This window comes from Bos indicus, chromosome 2 (assembly GCF_029378745.1).
Source record: "Bos indicus isolate NIAB-ARS_2022 breed Sahiwal x Tharparkar chromosome 2, NIAB-ARS_B.indTharparkar_mat_pri_1.0, whole genome shotgun sequence".
NCBI lineage: Eukaryota > Metazoa > Chordata > Mammalia > Artiodactyla > Bovidae > Bos > Bos indicus.
The window spans coordinates 86504183-86528874 of NC_091761.1; the positions used below are offsets into that span (position 1 = coordinate 86504183).

General features: G+C 38.1%; 1 protein-coding gene across 7 annotated transcripts in view; it reads left to right on the top strand.

Annotated features, from left to right (window-relative positions):
• Positions 1 to 24692, top strand: part of PLCL1 (phospholipase C like 1 (inactive)) — a 397143-nt gene that overhangs the window by 288486 nt on the left and 83965 nt on the right. Inside the window, exon 2 of one of the 7 annotated variants that reach the window (XM_070799997.1) lies at positions 14735 to 14780. The exons of the other annotated variants lie outside the window; for them this stretch is intronic. Within the exon in view, the coding sequence (XP_070656098.1) occupies positions 14735 to 14780 (46 nt within the window). The remainder of the gene's footprint in view (positions 1 to 14734; positions 14781 to 24692) is intronic. 7 annotated transcript variants of the gene reach the window in all.

Here is a 24692-nt window from a genome sequence, read left to right on the forward strand (position 1 = left end):
AAGACTAGAGATCGCTTCAAGAAAATTAGAGATACCAAGGGACCATTTCATGCAAAGATGGGCTTGATAAAGGACAGAAATGGTATGGACCTAACAGAAGCAGAAGATATTAAGAGGTGGCAAGAATACACAGAAGAACTATACAAAAAAGATCTTCGTGATCAAGATAATCATGATGGTGTGATCACTCACCTAGATCCAGACATCCTGGAATGTGAAGTCAAGGGGCCTTAGAAAGCATCACTACAAACAAGCTAGAGGAGGTGATGGAATTCCAGTTGAGCTGTTTCAAATTCTGAAAGATGACGTTGTGAAAGTGCTGCACTCAATATGCCAGCAAATATGGAAAACTCAGCAGTGGCCACAGGACTGGAAAAGGTCAGTTTTCATTCCAATCCCAAAGAAAGGCAATGCCAAAGAACATTCAAACTACTGCACAATGGCACTCATCTCACACGCTAGTAAAGTAATGCTCAAAATTCTCCAAGCCAGGCTTCAGCAATACGTGAACTGTGAACTTCCTGATGTTCAAGCTGGTTTTAGAAAAGGTAGAGGAACCAGAGATCAAATTGCCAACATCCGCTGGATCATGGAAAAAGCAAGAGAGTTCCAGAAAAACATCTATTTCTGCTTTACTGACTATGCCAAAGCCTTTGACTGTGTGGATCACAATAAACTGTGGAAAATTCTGAAAGAGATGGGAATACCAGACCACTTGATCTGCCTCTTGAGAAACCTATATGCAGGTCAGGAAGCAACAGTTAGAACTGGACATGGAACAACAGACTGGTTCCAAATAGGAAAAGGAGTACGTCAAGGCTGTATATTGTCACCCTGCTTATTTAACTTATATGCAGAGTACATCATGAGAAACGCTGGACTGGAAGGAGCACAAGCTGGAATCAAGATTGCTGGGAAAAATATCAATAACCTCAGATATGAAGATGACACCACCCTTGTGGCAGAAAGTGAAGAGGAACTAAAAAGCCTCTTGAGGAAAGTGAAAGAGGAGATTGAAAATGTTGGCTTAAAGCTCAACATTCAGAAAACTAAGATCATGGCATCCAGTTCCATCACTTCATGGGACATAGATGGGGAAACAGTGGAAACAGTGGCAGACTTTATTTTTCTGGGCTCCAAAATCACTACAGATGGTGACTGCAGCCATGAAATTAAAAGACACTTACTCCTTGGAAGGAAAGTTATGACCAACCTAGATAGCATATTCAAAAGCAGAGACATTACTTTGCCAACAAAGGTCCAGCTAGTCAAGGCTATGGTTTTTCCAGTGGTCATGTATGGATGTGAGAGTTGGACTGTGAAGAAAGCTGAGCGCTGAAGAATTGATGCTTTTGAACTGTGGTGTTGGAGAAGACTCTTGAGAGTCCCTTGGACTACAAGGAGATCCAACCAGTCCATTCTAAAGGAGATCAGTCCTGGGTGTTCATTAGAAGGACTGATGCTAAAGCTGAAACTCCAATACTTTGGCCACCTCATGCAAAGAATTGACTCACTGGAAAAGACTCTGATGCTGGGAGGGATTGGGGGCAGGAGGAGAAGGGGACGACAGAGGATGAGTTGGCTGGATGGTGTCACTGACTCGATAGATGTGAGTTTGAGTGAACTCCGGGAGTTGGTGATGGACAGGGATGCCTGGCGTGCTGCGCTTCATAGGGTCGCAAATAGTCAGACACGACTGAGCGGCTGAACTGAACTGAACCCCAATATGTGAAAGTTTAGCAGGACTGGGCAAGGGTGTCTGGCTACATGTAACATTACCAGCAGGAGATGTGCCCTCTCCACGTACAAGTGCAGGAGTGATTTGCAGCTGACAGCTGACAGCTCACATGCTTCTAATATCCTACTGGATTTTAGTCCTTTAAAAAAAGACCATTAGTCAGCTTTTCTCACCTCTGTTTCCTTAAAAGTAAAGAAATCAGAAGTCACCTTTCCACTTAAAATGCATAGAAGTAAAGCCTTTGATGGTCTGTCTATTCATGTCTTCACAACAGAAAAATTTAGTTACTTTGAACAACTAAGGTAAGGGCAATCACCATACTTTGGGAACCAAGAATGTAGTAGAAAGAATGCAAATTTGAAACCAGATACACCTGGGTTCTAATCCTATTTGTTATCTGGGAAGCTTTGTTGTTCAGTTGCTAAGTCTTGTCCGACTTAGTCGCCATGCTTAGTCGCTCAGTTATGTCTGACTCTTTGTGACCCCATGGACTGTAGGCTGCGAGGCTCCTCTGTCCATGGGGATTCTCCAGGCAAGCATACAGCAGTGGGTTGCCATGCCCTCCTGCAGGGGATCTTCCCAACCCAGGGATAGAACCCGGACCTCCCACATTGCAAGTGGATTCTTTACCATCTGAGGTACCAGGGAAGCCCATGAATGCTGGAGTGGGTAGCCTATCCCTTCTCCAGGGAAACTTCCTAACCCAGGAATCGAAGCAGGATCTCCTGCATTGTAGGCAGATTCTTTACTGGCTTAGATACTAGGGAAGCCCATTTGTTATCTGGGAAGCTTTGTTATTGTTCAGTTGCTAAGTCATGTCCAATTCTTTGTGACCCCATGGACTGCAGCATGCCAGTTTCTCTGTCCTTCACCATCTCCTAGAGTTTGCTAAAACTCATGTCCATTGAGTCAATGGTGCTATTCAACCATCTCATTCTGTCACTCCCTTCTCCTCCTGTCTTCAATCTTTCCTAGCATGAAAGTCTTTTCCAATGAGTTGGCTGTTTGCATCAGGTGGCCAAAGTATTGGAGCTTCAGCTTGGCATCAGTCCTTCCAGTGAATATTCAGAGTTGATTTCCTTTAGGACTGACTTGTTTGATCTCCTTGCTCTCCAAGGAGACTCTCAGGAGTCTTCTCCAACACCACAACTTGAAAGCATCAGTGCTTCAGTGCTCAGCATTCTTTATAGTTTTTAGTAGCCCTTAGCTGTATTCTCTTCTTTCTCTTTTTATGATTTTCTTGTGCATACTAAAATAAGTTTTTGCATACATTATGCATAAATATATGTATATGTATTTTGCTTGTACAGTATAAGCTACCATGTTTAAACATGTAATACAGATGGAAACTGAGAAGGAGACAGCAGAAACAAAAGGAAGAGAGTAGGCCGATAAGAGGGTGGGGAGGGGTGAGCAGTCAGCAAAGTAATAACTTGGCTGGAATAGCCGCATCTTAGTAAAACACATCATCTGAATTCAACTCAAGAATACAAAGTGAATCTATTAAAACAAGCTGTTAACTGTGTGAGAAGAGAAAGGTCACTTGGATGCATGAGTTTGATAGCATTGATTAATCTGCATGCTTTGTCTGAATCATTACTGTCAAGATTCTGTAAGTTTAGATACTGAAGAGAAGCAAATAACGTTGAAATGGAGAAACCAATCATCTGAGAGCTGTTTCCCATGTCAGTTGAGGATAAAATCACTGCTACCTGCTCTCCTTACATACGTGACTAATGTGATAATTGTAAATTGAGTTGAGTCCCAAGAAAGAAATATGGTCATCTCATTAAACATGGGTACTTTTTTCCATAGCCTTCTCTGGTGGCTCAGATTGTAAAGCATCTGCCTACAATGCATGAGACCTGGGTTCAATCCCTGGGTCGGAAAGATCTCCAGAAGGAGGAAAGGCAACCCACTCCAGTGTTCTTGCCTGGAAAAATCCCATGGACAGAGGAGCCTGGTAGGCTACAGTCCGTGGTGTCACAAAGAGTCAGACACGACTTCACTTTCACTTTGTTCCATAGTTTCTCATGAAGTAGTATTTTTTTTTCTCATGATATGAGAAAAAAAGAAAAGCCAGTTTGAATGCAAAAATTCAATGATTATGTAGAAAGTATATATTATATGGAGATAGTAGTCCCATGGAATTGAACTCCAGGAATAGCTGTTAAAGAGAAAGAACCCCAGGCATCAAATGCCTGGATTCAAATCTTGCTTCTACCTCTTAGGCAGGGCCCTTAGTACAGTGCCTGCAGTATAGTAAATGCCTAGTAAGCTAATAATAATAATAATCATAGCATACAGCTATGGCTTCCCTGGTGGTCCAGTAAACCGTCCACCTGCCAATGCAGGAGATGTGAGTTCGGTCCCTGGGTGAGGACGATCCCTTGGAGAAGGAAATGGCAACCTACCCAAATATTCTAACCTGGAAAATCCCATGGACAGAGGAGCCTGGTGGACTACAGTCCATGGGGTCACAAAAGAGTTGGAGATGACTTAGCAACTAAACAACAACAAAGGAACTTCTACAAGCTTTTATTTAGTATTTATTGAGTGACTACAACATGCCAGGCATGGTACTAGGTACGAGGGACATCTACTCTCAGGGAGCTCTGGGAGACAGGCAATGAACTTGAGAATAAGGAAGTTACTATAATAATATTAGATACTAAAGACAGAGCAATGAGCAAAACAAAAACAAAAGCCTTATCTTTGTGAGCTCCCATTACAGTACCTTATATTTGTTTGTTCATGTTATTCTGGCTCATTACAGCTAGTTTGTAATTTAGATTTCCTGACTAGAGTTTTCTGCTTTAACCAGCAGACTGAATTCCGTAATTCAATGATTTAGAGGTTAGTTTGCAACTTAAAATTTGTCCATTTTATCCTCTTTTGGATGTTAATAGATTTTGTCCATATTACAATGTAAATAACAATGAACTTTCTGTGTGTTTACTCTCTATTTGATGACTTAGCCACAATTTAAGACATAGCTACAATTAAAATATTGTAGCTATAATTTTGACTACCAAATCTAGGAAGCTGTTGATTCCTGCTAACCCCATTGCTTTCATAGTCTTATGGTTGAAAATTTAAGCAAAATTTGCTTCCTGCCCACAGGGAGACTACTATCTTAGTCTTGCCAAAATATACCAAAGTTGTATTGTTACTGGTGACTCATTTAAGATGGTACTTCCTTCTGTAAGATTGTAACTAATTTAAAGCAAAGACTGAATGAAAGTCTTTATGTTTTGCAGACAAAAGAGCACCCATTTGTCCTCAGGTATGTGAACTGTTGGAACAAATGACTGCAGGGGACTGTGTGGCATGGGGAAGGTCATGGAGGTAGAATCATTAATAGGCTGGGCAGATATCTTTCTGGCCCAGGAACCAACACCAGTTTCTCTATGACACCTAGAAGATACTGCAGCATTGTTTCTGCTCTAGTCTGCCTGTTCTCATTGTATGCTCAGTCACTCAGTCGTGTCCAACTAGTTTACCCACCCGGAGAATATTTGGCATGACCAGTAACATATGTTAGATGGATAGATTTGCTTATGGCTGTGAATATTGAAAATTCACAGAGCCCCACAGAAGTGCCCACGTCAGGGAGCAAAACAGCATAGTGACAGCAAGAAGACATAAGACTAGAAACTACAAATGCAAAATAAAAGACTAGGGAGGCAGCAAAGATTTCTTTTTTAAGAATGCAGATGCGTATATTATGTATACCCTGCCTCTGTGGGACTAGTGGAATACTCAAAATCCTCTAAGATTAGTACAGAGTGAAGTACTCTTTCATCATTTGAAGGAATGAGGGACAATTTTTAGGATGTAACACTAGTATGGATAGAAATTTTGCTTCTTCTGAGATGGTCTTCTCTGGACTGGTTTAGCTATCACCTTGCCAGAAAGCCTTTATAAAAGGAAAGTTCTCTAGGAAACTTCATTTTTCAGTTTAGAAAATGTCTTTAGTCTGAGCATATTCTCAACCCAGGATTGGTAACACTAGTCACTTTTCCAGTCCACATGATTAAGAAAGTCAGAAAAAGCTATTTCAAATCTTTTTCTCACAGAGTTCTGTCCAATGATTTCTTGATAAATGTCAATTCAATGAAGTGAGTTTTACATTTAGAATCTTAGTAAAAATTTCCCCATATTCTTCAGATTGATTCTTTAAAAAACCTCTTCAAATATCCGGAGAATAATGACTCATTATTTTGTCACCCTATTTATGTATGTTTCGTTTGTCATTCATAAAGGAGTTGTATTGTTTGGTTTTATGCAAAGATGCTGATGGAGCACCTGTGAATGTTTGCTTTCTTGGCACCAAGAGAGAAGAGAGAAAATAATTTGATTCACTGACAATGAATTATTGCATCTGTTTGTGGCTGTTAAATAATTTAATAGAATTTATAGGGATTGTTTTCCCTTGGTTAAACTACAGACAAATATCAGTCTCTGCCTCATGTTGGACACAAACGTAGAAGAAAACCATTTCCTTCATTTACCTTTTGCCGGTTAGATGGTATTAAGACACTGAGTGATCTCACATTATATCCTTTTTACATTTAAGTTGAATTTCTTTAAACTTTAGACAAGGGAAATACTGTTAAAATTAAACAGCAAATTAAAAGAAATATTCAGTGATTTCCCATATACAGTGTAGTGTTTTCACATTGACTTCTTTCATTTAGCAATATGCATTTTAGAGGTTAAGAATCTGCCTGCAAATGCAGGATACATAAGAGATTCGGGTTTGATCTCTGGGTAGGAAAGATCCCCTGGAGAAGGAAATGGCAGCTCATTCCAGTAGTTTTGCCTGGAGAATCCCATGGACAGAGGAGCTTGGAGTCCATGGGATTGCAGAGTCGGATATGACTGAGCAACTGAACACACACACACATGTCTTTTCATGGCTTGATAGCACATGTCTTTTCATTCCTTTTTAGCACTGAATAATATTCCATTGTCTGGATGTATCATAGTTTATTCAACTATTTACCAAGGACATCTTGGTCAGTTCCCAGTTTGGGCAACCATGAGTAAAGCTAATATAAATATTCTTGTGTAGGTTTTAGTGTAGACAGAAGTTTTCAGGTCCTTTGGATAAGTACCAAAGATGCGATTGCTGGACCATATGGTAAGGCTTGTGCTTCCCTGATAGCTCAGTTGGTAAAGAATCCGCCTGCAATGCAGGAAACAATTCCTGGGTTGGGAAGATCCACTGGAGAAGGGATAGGCTATCCACCCCAGTACTCTTGGGCTTACCTTGTGGCTTAGCTGGTAAAGAATCCACCTGCAAGGCGGGATACCTGGGTTTGACCCCTGGATTGGGAAGATCCCCTGGAAAAGGGAAAGGCTACCCACTCCAGGCCAGCCTGGAGAATTCCATGGACTGTATAGTCCATGGGTTTGCAAAGAGTTGGACACGACTGAGTGACTTTCCCTGTCATGGTAATACTATGTTTAGTTTTTTAAGAAACCATCAGTCTTCCAAAGTGGTTGTACCATTTTGCATTCCACCATCAATGAGTGAGAGTTTCGTTGCTCCATATCCTTGCTAGCATTTCATGTTGTCAGTGTTCTGCACTTTGACCATTCTGATAGGTGTGTTATCTCATTGTTTTTTAATTTGCATTTCTCTGATGATATATGATATGGAACATCTTATTTTTCATCTGTATATCTTCTCTAATGAGATGTCTGTGAAGGTCTTTGGCCCATTTTTTAATTGAGTTTTTGTTTTCTTATTATTGACTTTAAAGTGTTTCTTTAAACATTTTGTTTAACAGTCCTTTATCGAACATGTCTATGCAAATATTTTCTCCCAATCTTACCTTTTCATTCTCTTATATTACTTTTGTTTTTAAATAGCTTATGTGTTTTTAGTATATAATGGTCATGATCATATAAAATTGCTAATTGTATTGTATCAGTGGGTTGGTATTATGATAAAAAAATTTCAAGAAATTTGATTTATCTAGTGGAAATCCTTTCCCACATGGGTCTAGTGGTAAAGAACCCACCTGCCAATGCAGGGGACATAAGAGATATGGGTTTGATCCCTGGATCAGGAAGATCCCCTGGAAGAGGGCATGGCAACCCATTCCAGTATGCTTACTTGGAGAGTCCCATGGACAGAGGAGACTAGTGGGCTATACAGTCCATGGGGTCACAAAGAGTCAGACACAATGGAAATGACTTAGCATGTAGTGGGAATCCTAAGGTTACTGATATCCCCACAAATTCATGACAACCAGAAGCCAAATGGAACCTCAGCAATGCCTCACAATCATTTTTCTCGTAGGTTACTCTCTCACTCACCACGGGAATTAATATCACTCTGTATCAATTGGGATGCCTCTGCTTGCACATGTCAACAATTCAAACCATATATGCATATTCTCTCAAGCAGAGAGGGATATTGGCTCAGATACTGATGTCTGGGAGTATCTAGCTCTTTTTCTCTCTCTTTTTAGTTCTCTGTTCCTCAGGTTTGCTTCCCAGATGGGATAAAGATGGTTGTCAAACTTGCATCCCACTGTGTTAGAAGCCCCAAAGGAAAAAGTGTGCTTCTTTCCTAGTGATCTCATCAAAAGTTCTGCAGTTGGGCTTCACTGGGTTGAAACAATGAATAATGCAAGAGTGTTGAATGCGTCAGTTGAACAGACCTGGTCAAGCCCACCTTAGGATCTAGGTTGAAAGGGAGGGGAGTGAAATGTCAGTTCCCTCTCTAGACCATAGATTGCAAATGGGGAAAGGTGATTTGTCCCACTCCAGTGTTCTAGCCTGGAGAATCTCAGGGACGGGGGAGCCTGGTGGGCTGCCATCTATGGGGTCGTACAGAGTCGGACACGACTGAAGCAACTTAGCAGCAGCAGCAGCAGGAAGGTGAATGGAGGATGAGCAAGCAAAAATAACCCAAGACTGTATCCACTCTTGTCAAATCTCTGATTTTCCCTACCTCCTAATCACCATCCTCAGTGAATGACTTTGCCTTATTCTTTAGAGATAAACTGGGAGGCACCAAGTGGGACATCTCATATTTTGCCACCACTCATTTCTTTCCCCTACTTATTTCAGCACTCATCTTTTTCTTTCCTGTTATAATTTCTGCTATTAAAGCTATTTCCTCCACTTGAGCTCTGGATCTCTTTCTGCCCCTCTACTCATTTATCTTCCGCACACCTCATTGTACATATCTTCTATTTTACTCTTTTCCCCCCTGGTACAAGAGCAAAAACAAATTAAAAACCTCTTTGATTCCTATCTCTCTTCCAGCCATTGCTCTTTCTCTCAACACCTTTCCTCAGGCAAACTTTGTGTTCTCTACACATTAATTCTTCAATCTACTCCTTTCTATTCTCTATATCCACTGGTCCACCACTCTGCTGACACTGCCCACTCTAAGACCACCAAGAGCATTCATGTTATCAAATCCAGTGGACAGCTCTTTCCATCTTACTGTTAGGGGCAGCACACTGATTGAAACCGCCCACCCTGGCCAGGCACCATAGTAACCATTTGCATGAGTTGTTTTATGACAGGAGATCCTGATAAGGAATACGGAACTAATAAGCCACCACCAACCAGAAGAGTTCGGGAAAGATTGAAAGGAGACACCGCGTGTCTGTCCACTTCCCAGAATCCCTCTCTCTAGCATCCATCTTGGCTGAGCGATGCGTGCACTACCAGGAAAGACTCTGAATCATAATGATTCGTCAAAGACCACCTGGAAAATAAGCCCATCACCATAAAACCTGAGACTCCAAGCCCTGCGGCAGAGCAGTTCTCCTGGGTTCCCTTACCCTACTGCTCTCCACCCGGGTGCCCTTTCCCAATAAAATCTCTTGCTTTGTCAGCACATGTGTCTCCTTGGACAATTCATTTCTAAATGTTAGATAAAAACCCAGTTTCGGGCCCTGGAAGTGGTCCCCCTTCCTGCAACATTACTAGACGTCTTACTAGCATTCACCACAGCTGACCACGCCTTCCTTCTTAGAATGTCCTCTTTTCTTGGCTGTCATGACAACATACTCTTCTGGCTTCCTCCTACTGCTTTGGCTTTCATTATCCATCTCCTTTGTAAGTGATCTCAAAATATACTTTCCCAAAGGTCAGTGCTAGATATGCTTCTCTTTTTATTTTGCCCTTTTCCCCTTAAAGTTATTTCACCCAGTCCTATGGCTTCAGATACCACAAATAACCTGACAGTTCCCAAATTTATGTTGAACCCATATGTCTGTCCTGAGGTCTAGTCCTCTTTTTGCAACTTTATTCTCAGCACCTCCAGAACCACTCACAAATCTCCTCCTTCTCTAGTCTTAACTACTCCAACCTCCCCATTGCTCAAACCAGAGATCTGGGGGTCACCTGTGGTAGCCCCTTCTTCCTTTTCTCATTTTCCATTCCAGTTCCAGTAAATCCTCAATAACCCCACTTCTCTCTCATTCCCACCCCACTTAGTATACTTGGATCTCCTGCAATCACCGTCTAAGGGATTGCTTCCTTGATAGTTCTATATCCCCAAATTCATTATCCAGCAGTTAGAGATATTTTTAATGTATGAACTTTCACCTTTCTGACTTAAAATCTACATGGCATGAACTCCAGATTTTTAAGAAATGGCTTTCACAGCCTCATCTCTGACTTGCCTTCTGCCTGCTCCTCCAGCTTTATTTTTTTCCCCTTCTCTCACCACACATTTGCTACACTGGTCTGCAGTACTTTAGTTACTTTAGGATCTTTCCATGTTGTTTCTTCTGCATAGAATACTCTTCCCACACTATTTGTCTGGCCGGTTGCCTAGTTTAAATGTCAGTTCCTCAGGGGAATGGTAGGAACCCACTCCAATCTAAATTAGCCCCTGTACCTAAATTACTTTCTTTCAGGCATTTAAAAAATAATTTTGATTATATGTTTGTTTGATTATTTTTAACATATCTTTCTACTACAAGTGGCATTACAGTACACCTATTTCCAAGCTGAGTGCCTACCTATTCACTTGAATGAGTCCCTGACACCAAGCTGAATGTGTGCGTGCTCAGCCATGTCGGACTCTTTGTGACCGCCGGGCTCTTCTGTCCACGGGATTTTCCAGGCACGAATGCTGGAGTGGGTTGCTATTTCCTTCTCCAGGGAATCTTCCTGACCCAGGAATTGAACCCGAGTTTCCTATGTCTCCTGCAGGGGTCCCATAAATTTATCTTGAAAGGATTAAAAATACTGCAAAATTACTTTCCATACATATCCTTTTTTTGTGGTCCTTCTTCTTGAGGGACATTTTTACCAAGTAAAATAGCACAGTTAGGAGGAGATAACTAGTTAAAATGACAGTCAGTTCCCATTATTTAGCATTGGGTGAGAGAAAATAGCTGGAGTTGTAAATTTTGCATTCCTTACCAAGGTGAAGGGATGAGAAAATACACTGGGAACTAGAAAATTGGAGCAGTAAAATGCAGAGGTAATGTGAGCTTATAGGAAAAAATTCAGTCAGGAATAGGAATATCCGGGTTTAGCATTCACTCTGCCAGCTGCAAGTCATTCAGTCTTTTTGTGTCTTGGATTTTCTCACCTTTAAAATCTTGTGGCGATTTCATAAGCAGACAAATGTGGAAGCCCTTTGCAAAGTATAAAACTTCTTAAAAATGTGAGATGCTCTTATACTCTTTATTTTGATTTTCATTTATAAACATAAAGTGGTTTTACTTGGAGAATAATGAACTTAGTCACTCGCATAGGTAGGGCTAGCTGTTACTGTCATTCAATATATAAAATTACTATTAAGAAATCACCTAGAGATAATATTATGAAAGTAAATGTAGTGAATTCATTGTGGATTTACTTTTTAATTCTTTACAAGCTTTCCTGATAGCAATACTAATTAAATATGCTGTGCGTCAAGTCCCTTTTTCTAAAGAGATTAGAGATTAATCTCTAAGCTATTTGTAAATTACTATGCCTTTTCATTGTGAAGTGTTTAGTTGAAATGCTGTTTTAAGAAAAGGGTTATAGATTATAAATGGCTTCATTAATTATTTTATTTCCCTGTCATTCTACCAGTTTTATAGTAATACGTGACTTTAATTTTCTTTTTACTGGCAATATAAATGAGATCTAAGAGATGAAGCATTATTTTGAAACAAATTTAATTTAACTGACCCAGCATGACTTGGAATCCATGCTGCCCACGATCCTTTTATGATTAAGTACTAAAGAAGAATCTGTAATGTGAATATTTTTCTTTTATTTCTTCACCATGGGATTCACTCTCCTTGTGATAAAATCTCATCCGGTGTGCCAGTCAGTTTCATCAACAAATGGGAATGCAAAGCTTTTTAGTAAAACTAATGACCTTATATAACAACAACAAAAACCCCACACAATTCAAATTGTGTTTTAATATCTTTGTGTTCAGAGAAATTGATAGCCTAGAGATCAGTATGTGCTAATTTACAGTCCTGTAAAAGGCTGTGATGTTCATCCCATTTTTAAAACTGCTAAGATGAACAAGTCTAACTATTTCAAATTTCATAGGGTTTTGTAAACTTCTCTCAGTGCCAAGAAAGCAAGCCACCTGGCAGTTTCTTAAAACAGTGAGACAATGCTTAGGAATATGCACCATAATTGACTGTTTGTATTTCAACTGAAACTGGCTCACATTTACATGGGATGAGAGCATTTTTATCCTAGTTACATTGCTCGCTGTTTCTTATGATTATATTCTCATACTGCAGATTATATTCTTATGCGGCAACCATCCTGGTGGTTATTGAGCAGATGTAGTGTATTTTAACATATTGACAAATACTATTTTTCTTGAAAGTGTAAAAATGATTCAGAGAAATATTTGCTATTTTAGGTAGCATTCAAGTTAGACTATTAGGTTCATTAGCTGAATTTCCTAAGATTCACAAGGTAAATGTAGGAAGTTAAGTGTAGTTACAGTAGAGTGTTTTAAGTGGCAAAGATGTACAGAAACAACTTTGTGAATTTGGGTCAGTTGAGTTTAGATAAGAAACCTATATTAAAGAAGGGACTCTTGCTATAATTAAAGCAATAAAGAAATATGGATTCAGTTCGGTCGGTCACTCATGTCTGACTCTTTGCGACCCCATGGATTGCAGCATGCCAGGCTTCCCTGTCCATCACCAACTCCCGGAGCTTACTCAACTCATGTCCATGAAGTCGGTGACGCCATCCAGCCATCTCATCCTCTGTCGTCCCCTTCTCCTCCTGCCTTCAATCTTTCCCAGCAGCAGGGTCTTTTCCAATGAATCAGTTCTTCACATCAGGTGGCCAAAGTATTGGAGTTTCATCTTCAGCATCAGTCCTTCCAATGAACATTCAAGACTGATTTCCTTTAGGATGGACTGGTTTGATCTCTTTGCAGTCCAAGAGACTCTTAAGAGTCTTCTCCAACACCACAGTTCAAAAGCATCAATTCTTTGGCGCTCAGCTCTCTTTATAGTCCAACTCTCACATCCATACATGATTACTGGAAGTATGGATTAGGAAACAATAAAAGATACTTTTGTGTACTATGTCTTCCAAAGAAGAAAAAAAAAAGGAGAGCGAATGTGTTGAGTATAAAACACAAAGGCAAGTTTGAAAAGCATATCTAGATGTGAAAATAGAGGATTAGGTCAAAGCTACAAGAGAACTTGTAGGGCTACACTTTGTATTTAATGAAAATTATTGAAAAGGATGTGTTCTCTGAAAGATTAAACTTCTTGTAACCTACATGGAATTCTTAGTGATTCCAATTTCTCTGAAGCATATTTAATTCCTAATTTAATACAGCAGATTTGAATCTCATTATCAGTGGTGTGCATTTAATTGAAATCAATTGATTTAAACAACTAGTCAGGAAATCTCAGTTTAATCTCCTTTTCTTCCTCTAGGAACATTCATCTACTTATATTTATTCTCAAAGGTAGCAAAAGTCTGATTCAAAAGGAGATATACTACACATTTTCATTAAATTGATTGTTTAAGTACTAATGAGGTTAATTTTACAGATATGCTGTAATATTGCATTGTGCTTTGAACACTGCTTTCACCAAGGCTAATTAAAGTCAGTTCAGTCACTTAGTCGTGTCTGACTCTTTGCGATCCCATGGACTGCAGCACACCAGGCCTCCCTGTCCATCACCAATTCCCAGAGTTTGCTCAAACTCATGTTCATCGAGTCGGTGATGCCATCCAACCATCTCATCTTCTGTCATCCCCTTTTCCTTCTGCCTTCAATCTCCCAGCAACAGGGTCATTTCCAATAAGTCAGTTCTTCGCATCAGGTAGCCAAAGTATTGGAGCTTCAGCTTCAGCATCAGTCCTTCCGGTGAATATTTAGGACTGATTTCCTTTAAGATTGTCTGGTTTGAGCTCTTTGCAGTCCAAGGGACTTTCAAGAATCTTCTCCAACACCACAGTTCTAAAGCATCACTTCTTCAGTGCTCAGCTTTCTTATGGTTCAACTCCACATTCATACATGAATTAAAGTCAGTAGTTCTAAAGTGTAAGATTCTAAAATAATTTCCAAATCAAAGATTTATCATATTTAGGGGATATTTTGTCATGCTGTAATAGAAACACATTGGCCAATCCTAAGAATAATAAATATATAAAGTTTTATATTAACTAAAATAATATTGGTATAATTATTTTCATAAATGTAAGGTGTGTGTGTGTGTGTGTGTGTGTGCTTAGTTGCTCAGTCATCTCTGACTCTTTGTGACCCCATGGGCTGTAGCCCGGCAGGCTCCTTTGTCCATGGGGATTCTCCAGGCAAGAATACTTGAGTGTGTTGCCATGCCCTCTAGCAGGGGATCTTCCCAACCCAGGGATCAAACCCAGGTCTCCTGCATTGCAGGCAGATTCTTTACCATCTGAGCCACCAGGGAAACCCAAGAATACTGAAGTGGGTAGCCTATTGCTTCTCCAGGGGAACTTTCTGACCCAGGAATCAAACTGGGTTCTCCTGTATTGCAGGTGGATTCTTTACCAACTGAGCTACCAGGGAAGTCCTAAAAATAAGGTAATGCACTTTATTATGCCTCAAGTTAACTCTTTATAGATATATATCATTATCTCTACAAAGTACAACTTTCTGATAATTAATGAGGTAATTATAGGACTATGTGTGCTTAGTTGCTCAGTCATGTCTTTATGTGACCCTGTGGACTGTAGCCCCACAGGCTGCTCTGTCTGTCCATGGGGATTCTCCATGCAAGAATATTGGAGTGGGTTGTCATGCCCTCCTCCAGGGGATCTTCCCAACCCAGGGATCAAACCCAGGTCTCCCGCACTGCAGGTAGATTCTTTACCAGCTGAGCTACCAGGGAACCCAATGCTATGGAAACATCTTTAATATTTTTTTAATACTGTATGCTAATATATGTTAATTGTGAATAATTTGAACAAAACAGAGAAAACTATTTTCATAATTCTCCTTCATTTCCCCTAGAGATAACCAATATTACCACTTGGAATAGAGCCTTTCAGATTTGTTATATATTAGTGATGTGATCTCATAATATATGTACTGTTTTATATTATTTATTTTTTAAGGACACATACACACACATCCACACACAGATTATCCCTTTTAAGATTTATGGATCTATGTCACCTTTATAAGAACTACATAGAATCTTTTTGCATGAATGTGTTATAATTTATTTTGCCAGTCCTTACTAGGAATGAGTGTTCAGTTTATTAGTTTATTTCTAATTTCCTTAATATTATTCACAGAGTAGCATTGAATTTCCATGTACTTAAATCTTTGCCTCTTTGTTCAAATATTTCCTTAAGATAAAGTCTCAAAAGTGATATTGCTAGATCAAAGTAGACCCATCTTTAACATTTTAAAACATTTATCACATTGCCTTCTGGAAAAATTTGTCCATTTTATACTAATCTAACATTATACAAAAATTCCCTTTTCTCTATAACCTGACATCTTTTTTAACCTATAATAATCTGGTATGCAAATTAATAAATTTATTTGTGTATCAAGTATTTGTGTTTGAGCATCTTTTCCTTAATTTTGAAACAGTTGTATAATTTTGTGAATTTATCTTTTCCAAAATTAGTTTGTGAGCAAATTTTATAAATTAAGAAACATATATCAAATATTTTTCAGTTTGAGAATTAAAAAAAAACTGGATACAGTTTTAAGCTTTTTTGTGCTCATACCTACCAGTCTTTTCTTCTGTGTCTTGTGTGGCCTTGATTTATTTAAGAAGAGATCTTCCCCACCCCAAACTATAGAAATATACGATTACATCTTTTCTAGTACTTCTAAACCCTATTGTATCTTTAATCCATCTAAAATAATTATTAGGTCTGGCATGAAAGAGAAATTTACTTATATTTTTGTTCAAATGAATAGTGAATTTTTCAACACTAATACTTGACTAATATATTATTTCCTTTGTTATTTTAAATGCCACTTCCACCCTACCCCTTGAAACAATTCCACTGGACTTTTCATTAGAATTTTATTGTATTTATCTACTAATTAGTATAGCACTTGAATTTTACCAACATTATCTTTCCAGTAATTTTTTAATGTTTTCATTTATTTGATCCTCTTTTTCAACTTTATATGAAATAAAATTTTATGCATAATTTTTACATGTATCTCGTTAAATTTATTCTTGGCTTGTTTACAATATCTGTTGTTAATTTGAATGGGTTTCTCTCACTTCTACTCATCCCTGCCATTACATTTAGAAGCAAATTGTTGTATAAGAAAGCTATTAATTTTTTATATTTCTACTTTATTTTGCCACCATCTCTTTTGTTATTTCTAATAATTTTCAGTTGATTCTTTTGAATTTTCTAGGTAAATAATTATCACCTCTGTGACTAGTAATGATCTTTCACTTCATTTATCATATATTATGCTTAATTTCTTATGCTTGTTTTATGCTTTGATCGAAGTACCCAGAGTCATGTTAAAATGTAGAATAAATATTAGCCTTTTGTTTTGTTACTTTTAAAATTTTAATGAGAATTCTTCTAAATCTTTACCAGTTGGTATGACCTTTCCTTTAGGATTCTGAAATAGGATTTTGATCATGTAAAGGAAGTTACCTTCTTTTTCAGTTTACTGAGTGTTTTCTTTGGAATTAATATTGTATTACCTTGGAGGAATTTATAGGTAGGATCATATTGTTTTTCTCTTTTAGCTTATTTATTTACTGGATTACATTGATGGCTTTCTTAGTGCTGATACATTCTTATATTTCTGTAATAAACCTGATTTTTTAAAAACTTGATTACTTTTTAAAATATTGCTATATTTTACTTTATTCATAAGTAAGATGGATCTATAATTCACTCCTTTGGAGTTTTATGTTTTTCAGAGGAATTTAGCATGCTTTATTTCCTTTGATCCTTGAGATAACTCTATGAGTTAGACCAGAAATTATTACATTATTCTAATAAATAAAAACAACAGATATCGAACTTTTTGCCTGTCATAAAGTCATGAAAGTAGGTGGTGATGGTAACTAAAATCAGTTAGTCCCCAATCCAATGCTTTGGGGAGAATACAGTAATTTCTATAAGTAAGGTATTTGAATTTTTAGGACTTTGAATTTTATTATCTCAAATAAAAACTGTCCCTATATAGTTTCTTTTTACATTTTTCTAAATTAAGACAATAGATTTGTTTTTGTTTTGACTATGGAGCCTTCACTGGGTATCAGGGAGCCTTCACCCTAAAGGAGTCTCTGTGCTGAAAATATACATTCTCTGAGATCTGCCATCTGTGTGTTGCACATGGACAGATGCTAATGTTCAGTTAAACCAAGGTAATACAATAAGGATTAAAGTATTAGATGCTACTAACCCATTCAGAAGTTATGGATAAAACTTGAAACCTTTAATCAGATTCATCTTGATGTTCAAGTCAAGTTCACATATTTCATTATTATCATAAGAGAAAAATATTAAGGATGCATTTTTACATTGCATTAGGTCTATTTTAAATGTGGTTCAGGAATCTGCCTTATAGAAAGTTTAGAGATTGCACTTCAGAATCTATTACAGAAGAAATATTCAACTAGGAAATTTTAAAATAACTTAAGTATAAATTTTAGAACCTATAAAACTTAATGCAAATGCAAGAATGGCCCATTTGTTGATATACATTTATTTATTAAATGAAGGCTAGACTTCTCCACGTGTAGAGAAAAATGGATTTAGACTATAAATGAATTGTATTTTAGCTTTGAATAGAATTATGCTGTTATATTGACATTTAATCTTTATGTTCAGAGTCATACACATTTAGAAAATGTTTCATAAAGTAAATTTATTGTTTTTAAATCTCTTGTAAGATATTTTTCTCTTAATGAGAAACCTAAACATGTTAATTTCTATATAGTCCAATGGCACTTATCTACCTCTAAAACATGCCACTAGTAGCTATGTATTGTATATTTAGCCCAATTGAAATTTATAAATGATGTATAAAGTCTTAAATCTGTTCTTATCAAATGTTGCACAGAAAAATCATGAATTCTTGGAATATGATCATTTTTCAAATTCTATTTCATCAATTCAACTTTATGCTCTGAAGCAAGGCTGACTATAACCTTATTTCCACTTAAGCTAATATAGCTCTGAATGAGATTCTGTTTTAAATTGAGATTTAATTGATAAATTCATTGTATTGGTTTTGGATGTGCAACATAATGATTTGATGTATGTATATGTTGTGAAATGATTACCAGAATAAGTTTAGTTAACATCTATCACTGTGCATATTTAAAATTTGTTTTTCTTGTGATGAGAACTGTTAAGATCTACTCTCCTAGCAAATTTCAAGTTTTACATGATTTTATTTTTAAAAATCACATCTGTTTCTGAAACTCAGCTCCAATAACACCCTATGGTAACAAATGGTAGAACTCACATAGTATTGAAACATATTGGGTATTTCCTTTTCAGTTTTAAATTTGTTTTATTCAGATTTGGATGACTGGAGACTATGTTTAAATTCCACATTGACTGAAATCAATGTAAATAATATAATAGTGTCTCATATTTGATGGTAAATATTACCATTAAAAATTGAAAAGTCAAAATGAAGCAGAAACTATTCTGTGAGCTGGTTGTTTAGCACACAAAGGAAAATGGGAATTTTTTTCAGCAACATTTTTGAAATGAACTTAATAATGTTCCATTCCTATTGAATTTTAATTTTTCAGAAAATTTAGTTTAAGTATATGCAACATTAGTTTGGAATGAAAAAACAAAATTATGCATAGATTTTAATGCCTCTCCTGGAAGAAGCACAAGCTGGAATCAAGATTGCTGGGAGAAATATCAATAACCTCAGATATGCAGATGACACCACCCTTATGGCAGAAAGTGAAGAGGAACTAAAAAGCCTCTTGATGAAAGTGAAAGAGGAGTGAAAAAGTTGGCTTAAAGCTCAACATTCAGAAAACGAAGATCATGACATCTGGTCCCATCACTTCATGGGAAATAGATGGGGAAACAGTGGAAACAGTGTCAGACTTTATTTTTGGGGGCTCCAAAATCACTACAGATGGTGACTGCAGCCATGAAAGTAAAAGACGCTTACTCCTTGGAAGGAAAGTTATGACCAACCTAGATAGCATATTGAAAAGCAGATATATTACTTTGCCAACAAAGGTCCTTCTAGTCAAGGCTATGGTTTTTCCAGTGGTCATGTATGGATGTGAGAGTTGGATTGTGAAGAAAGCTGAGCGCCAAAGAATTGATGCTTTTGAACTGTGGTGCTGGAGAAGACTCTTGAGAGTCCCTTGGACTGCAAGGAGATCCAACCAGTCCATTCTAAAGGAGATCAGCCCTGGATGTTCTTTGGTAGGAATGATGCTAAAGCTGAAACTCCGGTACTTTGGCCACCTCATGGGAAGAGTTGACTCATTGGAAAAGACTCAGATGCGGGGAGGGATTGGGGGCAGGAGGAGAAGGGGATGACAGAGGATGAGATGGCTGGATGGCGTCACCGACTTGATGGACGTGAGTTTGAGTGAACTCTGGGAGATGGTGATGGACAGGGAGGCCTGGCGTGCTGCAATTCATGGGGTTGCAAAGAGTTGGACACAACCGAGCGACTGAACTGAACTGAATTAAATATCAATTTCTTGATGGATGCCCGAATTAAGCATCAATATATGGTTATACCTATGAAATAATTAGGGCATTCTTTTGGGTTGGTGAAAAGGTTCATTTGGGTTTTTCTGTAAGATGTTACAGAAAAACCTGAACGAGCCTTTTGGCCAACCCAATATTTGATCCCTGCAATAGGACCCTGAAAGAGATGTGTTAGCAATATAGTTGTTAAAACCATATTTTACATATTCTTCATTACAGACTTTCTTATTATAGGGACCATGACATGCTGCCTTCTCTAAAGAGCATCTGATTAATCCTCATACCAGAAACAATGGAGTTGGCTCTGGCATAAGTTCAGCCAGGATTCCTGGGCCTGCTGTGTAGGGAGTCTCGTGAGGAAGGACAGAATCCTATCTCGGTCTCCAGGCCCACTTGGTTCTTGGCACCTCTGTTGAGAGTTGCACAGGCTACCAATGAATTTTAAATGTAGTGTTTGAGTGTGAGGTGGACATCTGTCTTAGAGGAATAGGATTGGTAGCAGCATGTCCTTCTTCAGAAGCCATTGAATAATTGTCAGATGACCTTTATTGGTGTCCCCTTCATTTCATTCTTATGGGTGCTGCCAAGACACAGTAGGGTAACAAAGTCCCCTGGGACTTATAATAAGCAAAAACATATACTTCATGCAGCAGTTGGATTAGTTCAAAACAGTCAAGTTTTTTTTTTTTTTTAAATCATTTTGAGGGCAAGACACCCTGCCCGCCCCCCCAACTCCTGATAGAGGTTATGTGAAAACAGTCATGTTTTTTACTAGAAAAATGGGATCATTGATGTACCTTGTAACTATATGTGAAGTAGTGGATTGTGCAGGATGCAAGAGGAGATTGGCAAGATTTAAGTGAGAAACAAGGCCTTTCCCATGAAGGCAGTTTACACTATACAGGAACATCTATACTTGTGTCCTTGCAGGGAAATAAGAGTTGAAAATAGAAAGTCCATCAGGTAGTGAGGTTTGATAATAAATAATCACAGGGTTTGTGCCCTTATTCTGTGGGGGAAACAGAGATGGCAGGAATCAATGGAATAATAGAATGATCGGACCTCTAGAGACATAGGCTTCCAGCCTTTATTGACCTGCAGCCATATCTCCTCACCCATATGGGTTTAATTTCTGTACAAGTGAAAAAATAATTCCAAACAGGTGAATAATCTTTGATTTTATCTATGTGCATTGATCTGCAATGAAAAGTCAGAGATTTTTAATTAGGTTTATAATTTTGCCTCTTGAATGAATCACAGAGATGAAGGTATATAGAATAAAGTTCAAGAAGAGGTAATTCATCTTTAGTCCACTGTTGTTGAACAAACATCATACGTAATATTTAAAATATATAAATCAGGTTATAGTGTTCTTGAAGTTGTGATCTGGAAAGGATTGTTGTTCAGTTACTAAATCATGTGTGACTCTTTGTGGCACCATGGACTATAGTGCTTGGGTTTCCCAAGTGACGCAGTGGTAAAGAATCTGCCTGCTAATGCAGGACATGCAAGAGACACAGGTTTGATCCCTGGGTTGGGAAGATCTCCTGCATGGCAACCCACTCCAGTATTCTTGCCTGGAGAATCCCATGGACAGAGGGTTGGCGGGCTATCATCTACAGGGTCACAGAGTTGGACACGACTGAACACGCAGCACACATGGACTGGACAGCGTACCAGGTTTCTCTGTCCTTCACTGTCTCCCGGAGTTTCTCAGACTCATATCCATTGAGTCGGCTGAAAAGGATATTTTGGTATTATTTACTGTTATTCTTACCATTTCTTTGAGTTGGTTTCTTCCTAATTTTGTTGAAAATTTCAAACCAAAGCCTTTTTAGTCTAGAGATGGTCTACAGAATGGTCTAGAGAGTAAGGAAGCCTCTTTTCTCAAAATGAAACTAATAGAATATGACTCTATAATCTTGCTTCTGCTGCTCCAGTTATTTTAGGAGGCATTATAAAAATGTTAGCCTATTAAAAATCCAGTACTATTGCGGTTGATAAAGTGCTTTGCAGTCTATTAGCAGTTACTATGAGAACATGGCAACAGGGCTTTGGTGTGACTAAACCCACCGATGCCATCTTCTGGGTTCCTGCAGCAAACTCTTACAAGCCGCACAGTTAGTGGCCAGGTCTTTCTCGGAATAATGGAGTCACAGGTAGGGTTGTGTTATTTAAGACTTTCCCCATGGCATGAAGTTATAGTGTAGCTCCATGTGAAAGTTGTATTTGTTTTCTTGTAAAATGGCAGTGATTTTAAAAACTATTTTACCTAAGACTTTTATAGATTTTGAACAATTAGTTTTTTTCTTGTCCAGTTTTAAGTATCTCAATAAATGCCCTAGTGATAAAGATATAATTTAAGTATACTTAATTACTGGTACTTCCTTTTAAATACTGCCTCATCAGCTCTTATGCCGCTTTATGGTCTTGGTTCTCAAACATCCTCAATGTTGTTTAAAGCTGTTTTTATTTATTTAAAAGCATTTGTTACATGTTTTGTTTGACTTATTACATTTGATAATTTTGTCATTATTCTACTTACAAATTTCATCAGTTATAAAAGCTATACTTTAAAAGTATGATGGAAAGAGAGCATTTATTCAAGGTGCCATTAGTGTTGGGATTAATAAATTTTAAAGAACTAATCACTGGGATGGTGCTAGCACATAGTAAGTAGGTGCTCAGTTAATCTTTGCGAAAATGAGTACTGTATTTTCAACTAATTCATGGAACATGCATAATGAGCATCATATCTGTAGAAAAGCCCTAACTGGGTAGAAACCTTGCCATCAGTAGAGCCTGAGATAATCACTTTTACTTAGAGTCATGTCATAATGAATTCTAATGAGTGAATGATGGCAGTGAGATATAGCACAACAGAAAGCTTCCTCTGTTCAACAAAACAAATAAAAGGTACTAAGAACCCACACTGAAATGGACTCTTTCTACATTTTATTCCATCTTTGCCTTTAGAAAATCAACATTTTTGCTTTCAGATTAGGAGAGTCATTTAAGATGTGTCATTAAAAAAATGTATAGAGGATCACTGCCTTCCTATAACTCAGTGCATTTCTTAACACCACCACCACATATACACAGTGGAGTAGTCTTCTTAAAGGGGATGACTTCAGTGCATTTTGTTAAAGGAATCACCTTTTACAAATGAAATGTAACATTAAATACAGACATAAAACTTAATTTGGTGATAGATATGTGCATGCATAACTTCGCATTGCCTTTAGTTAATTCTCTTGAATTATAAGATGGTGTAGAGAATGAACACTTTCTTAATGGATACTAAAATTCAGCTTCTTAGCAACGAGGCTTAGTGAGAACCACCAGGCTGAGCCCGTGGTTCACAGACCTTGGGTCAGACTTCAACCGCTTCTCAGCAGTGTGTCTCAGGACCTCATTGTCCCACACAGTGACATTAGGTGGGTCACAGGGTGCTCATCATAAGGAAGTCATGTCACCTGTTTGTGACTTTGCATTAAGTAGTTTGAGTTTACTGTGAGAAAATAGCTTTGGATATGTTAATGTGAAAAGAATGATGTGATTCTACAGTTGCAATCTTCCTTTATTTGAAACTTGAAGGCAACAGACGTAGCGAGGACACCAGCTTTGCCTCTCGAGTTCTGTGTGAAGAGTTAGGCCTGGTGTAGGGGGCTGGATTTTTTTCTAGACTACTTAACTGCCCAGCATGATTGTGCATTTGGGCATAGGCCCATTGGACAGGACACTCTAGATATAAGTATACATTACATACAATACGTACATCGAATGCATACACTACACTTGGAATCCATTTCTTAAACTGTCACCAATATAAGCCAATAAAACCAGTAATATGAGGGTAGCCTTCTCTTGACTTATTACTCTCAATCTCTGCCTGCTTTTTCATTCTCATCTGTGGCCACACTGCCCCTCACTTATTGTACTATAGTTATCCTGATCCTCTTTCCCACCGATGGAACTTTGCATCTGTTCTTCTTTCCTGGAACTCTTTGCTTCCAACTGTTTTCAGGTTGCAGTTTGGTTGTCACCCCGTCACCATCCTCACCATTTTGAAGACAACATGAACCATTCTCTTATTAAAGTTACCAGCGAATATCTTAATGACTGAATCCAGTAAGCCATTTTAACATCTTATTTTCCAGACCTGCTCCTTCAAATCTGTTGCTTGCTTTTCTGTGAGACTCATGCTCCTGGTTCTTTTACCCCTTAGCCTGTTTTTTTTTTCTTTTTTGCTTTAGGTCTTCTCCTCTTCCCAGCCTCTTGACCTAGGTGGCCTGTGGTCATCTGAAATCTACCATAACACAAAGTAAACTTACTTCCTCTTCAACTTTACCTCTCCTTGTATTTCCTATGTGTTAACAGTATTTCCATTCACCTTTCATTCAAGCCAGAAACCTAGGAGTCATCCTAGATTGAGTCAAGAACTTCTGATTTTACCTCCTGTTTCTCAATACTTCTCACTTCCCTCCATTCCTTTTGTTAGTGATCTACGTCAGGACATCACATCTCTTTCCTTTAATGCTGTAGTACTCACCTACTGTACCATCTTCAGTTTCGTCTGTATCAAATCCTTCAAGTGCACATCTAAAGTGTTCTGTGTAAGATAAAAATGAGACTTTATCAGTTGCTCCAAAAAACTCTTAAATGTGTTGATCCTTAGCATGAAGGATTGTTTGTTGAATGAATAAATCAAGAATGGGACCAGCGTCCATTGTTGGGGCTTATTTGGGTCCTAGATTATATTGTCTGCAATCCCTTGAAGGTTTCATGT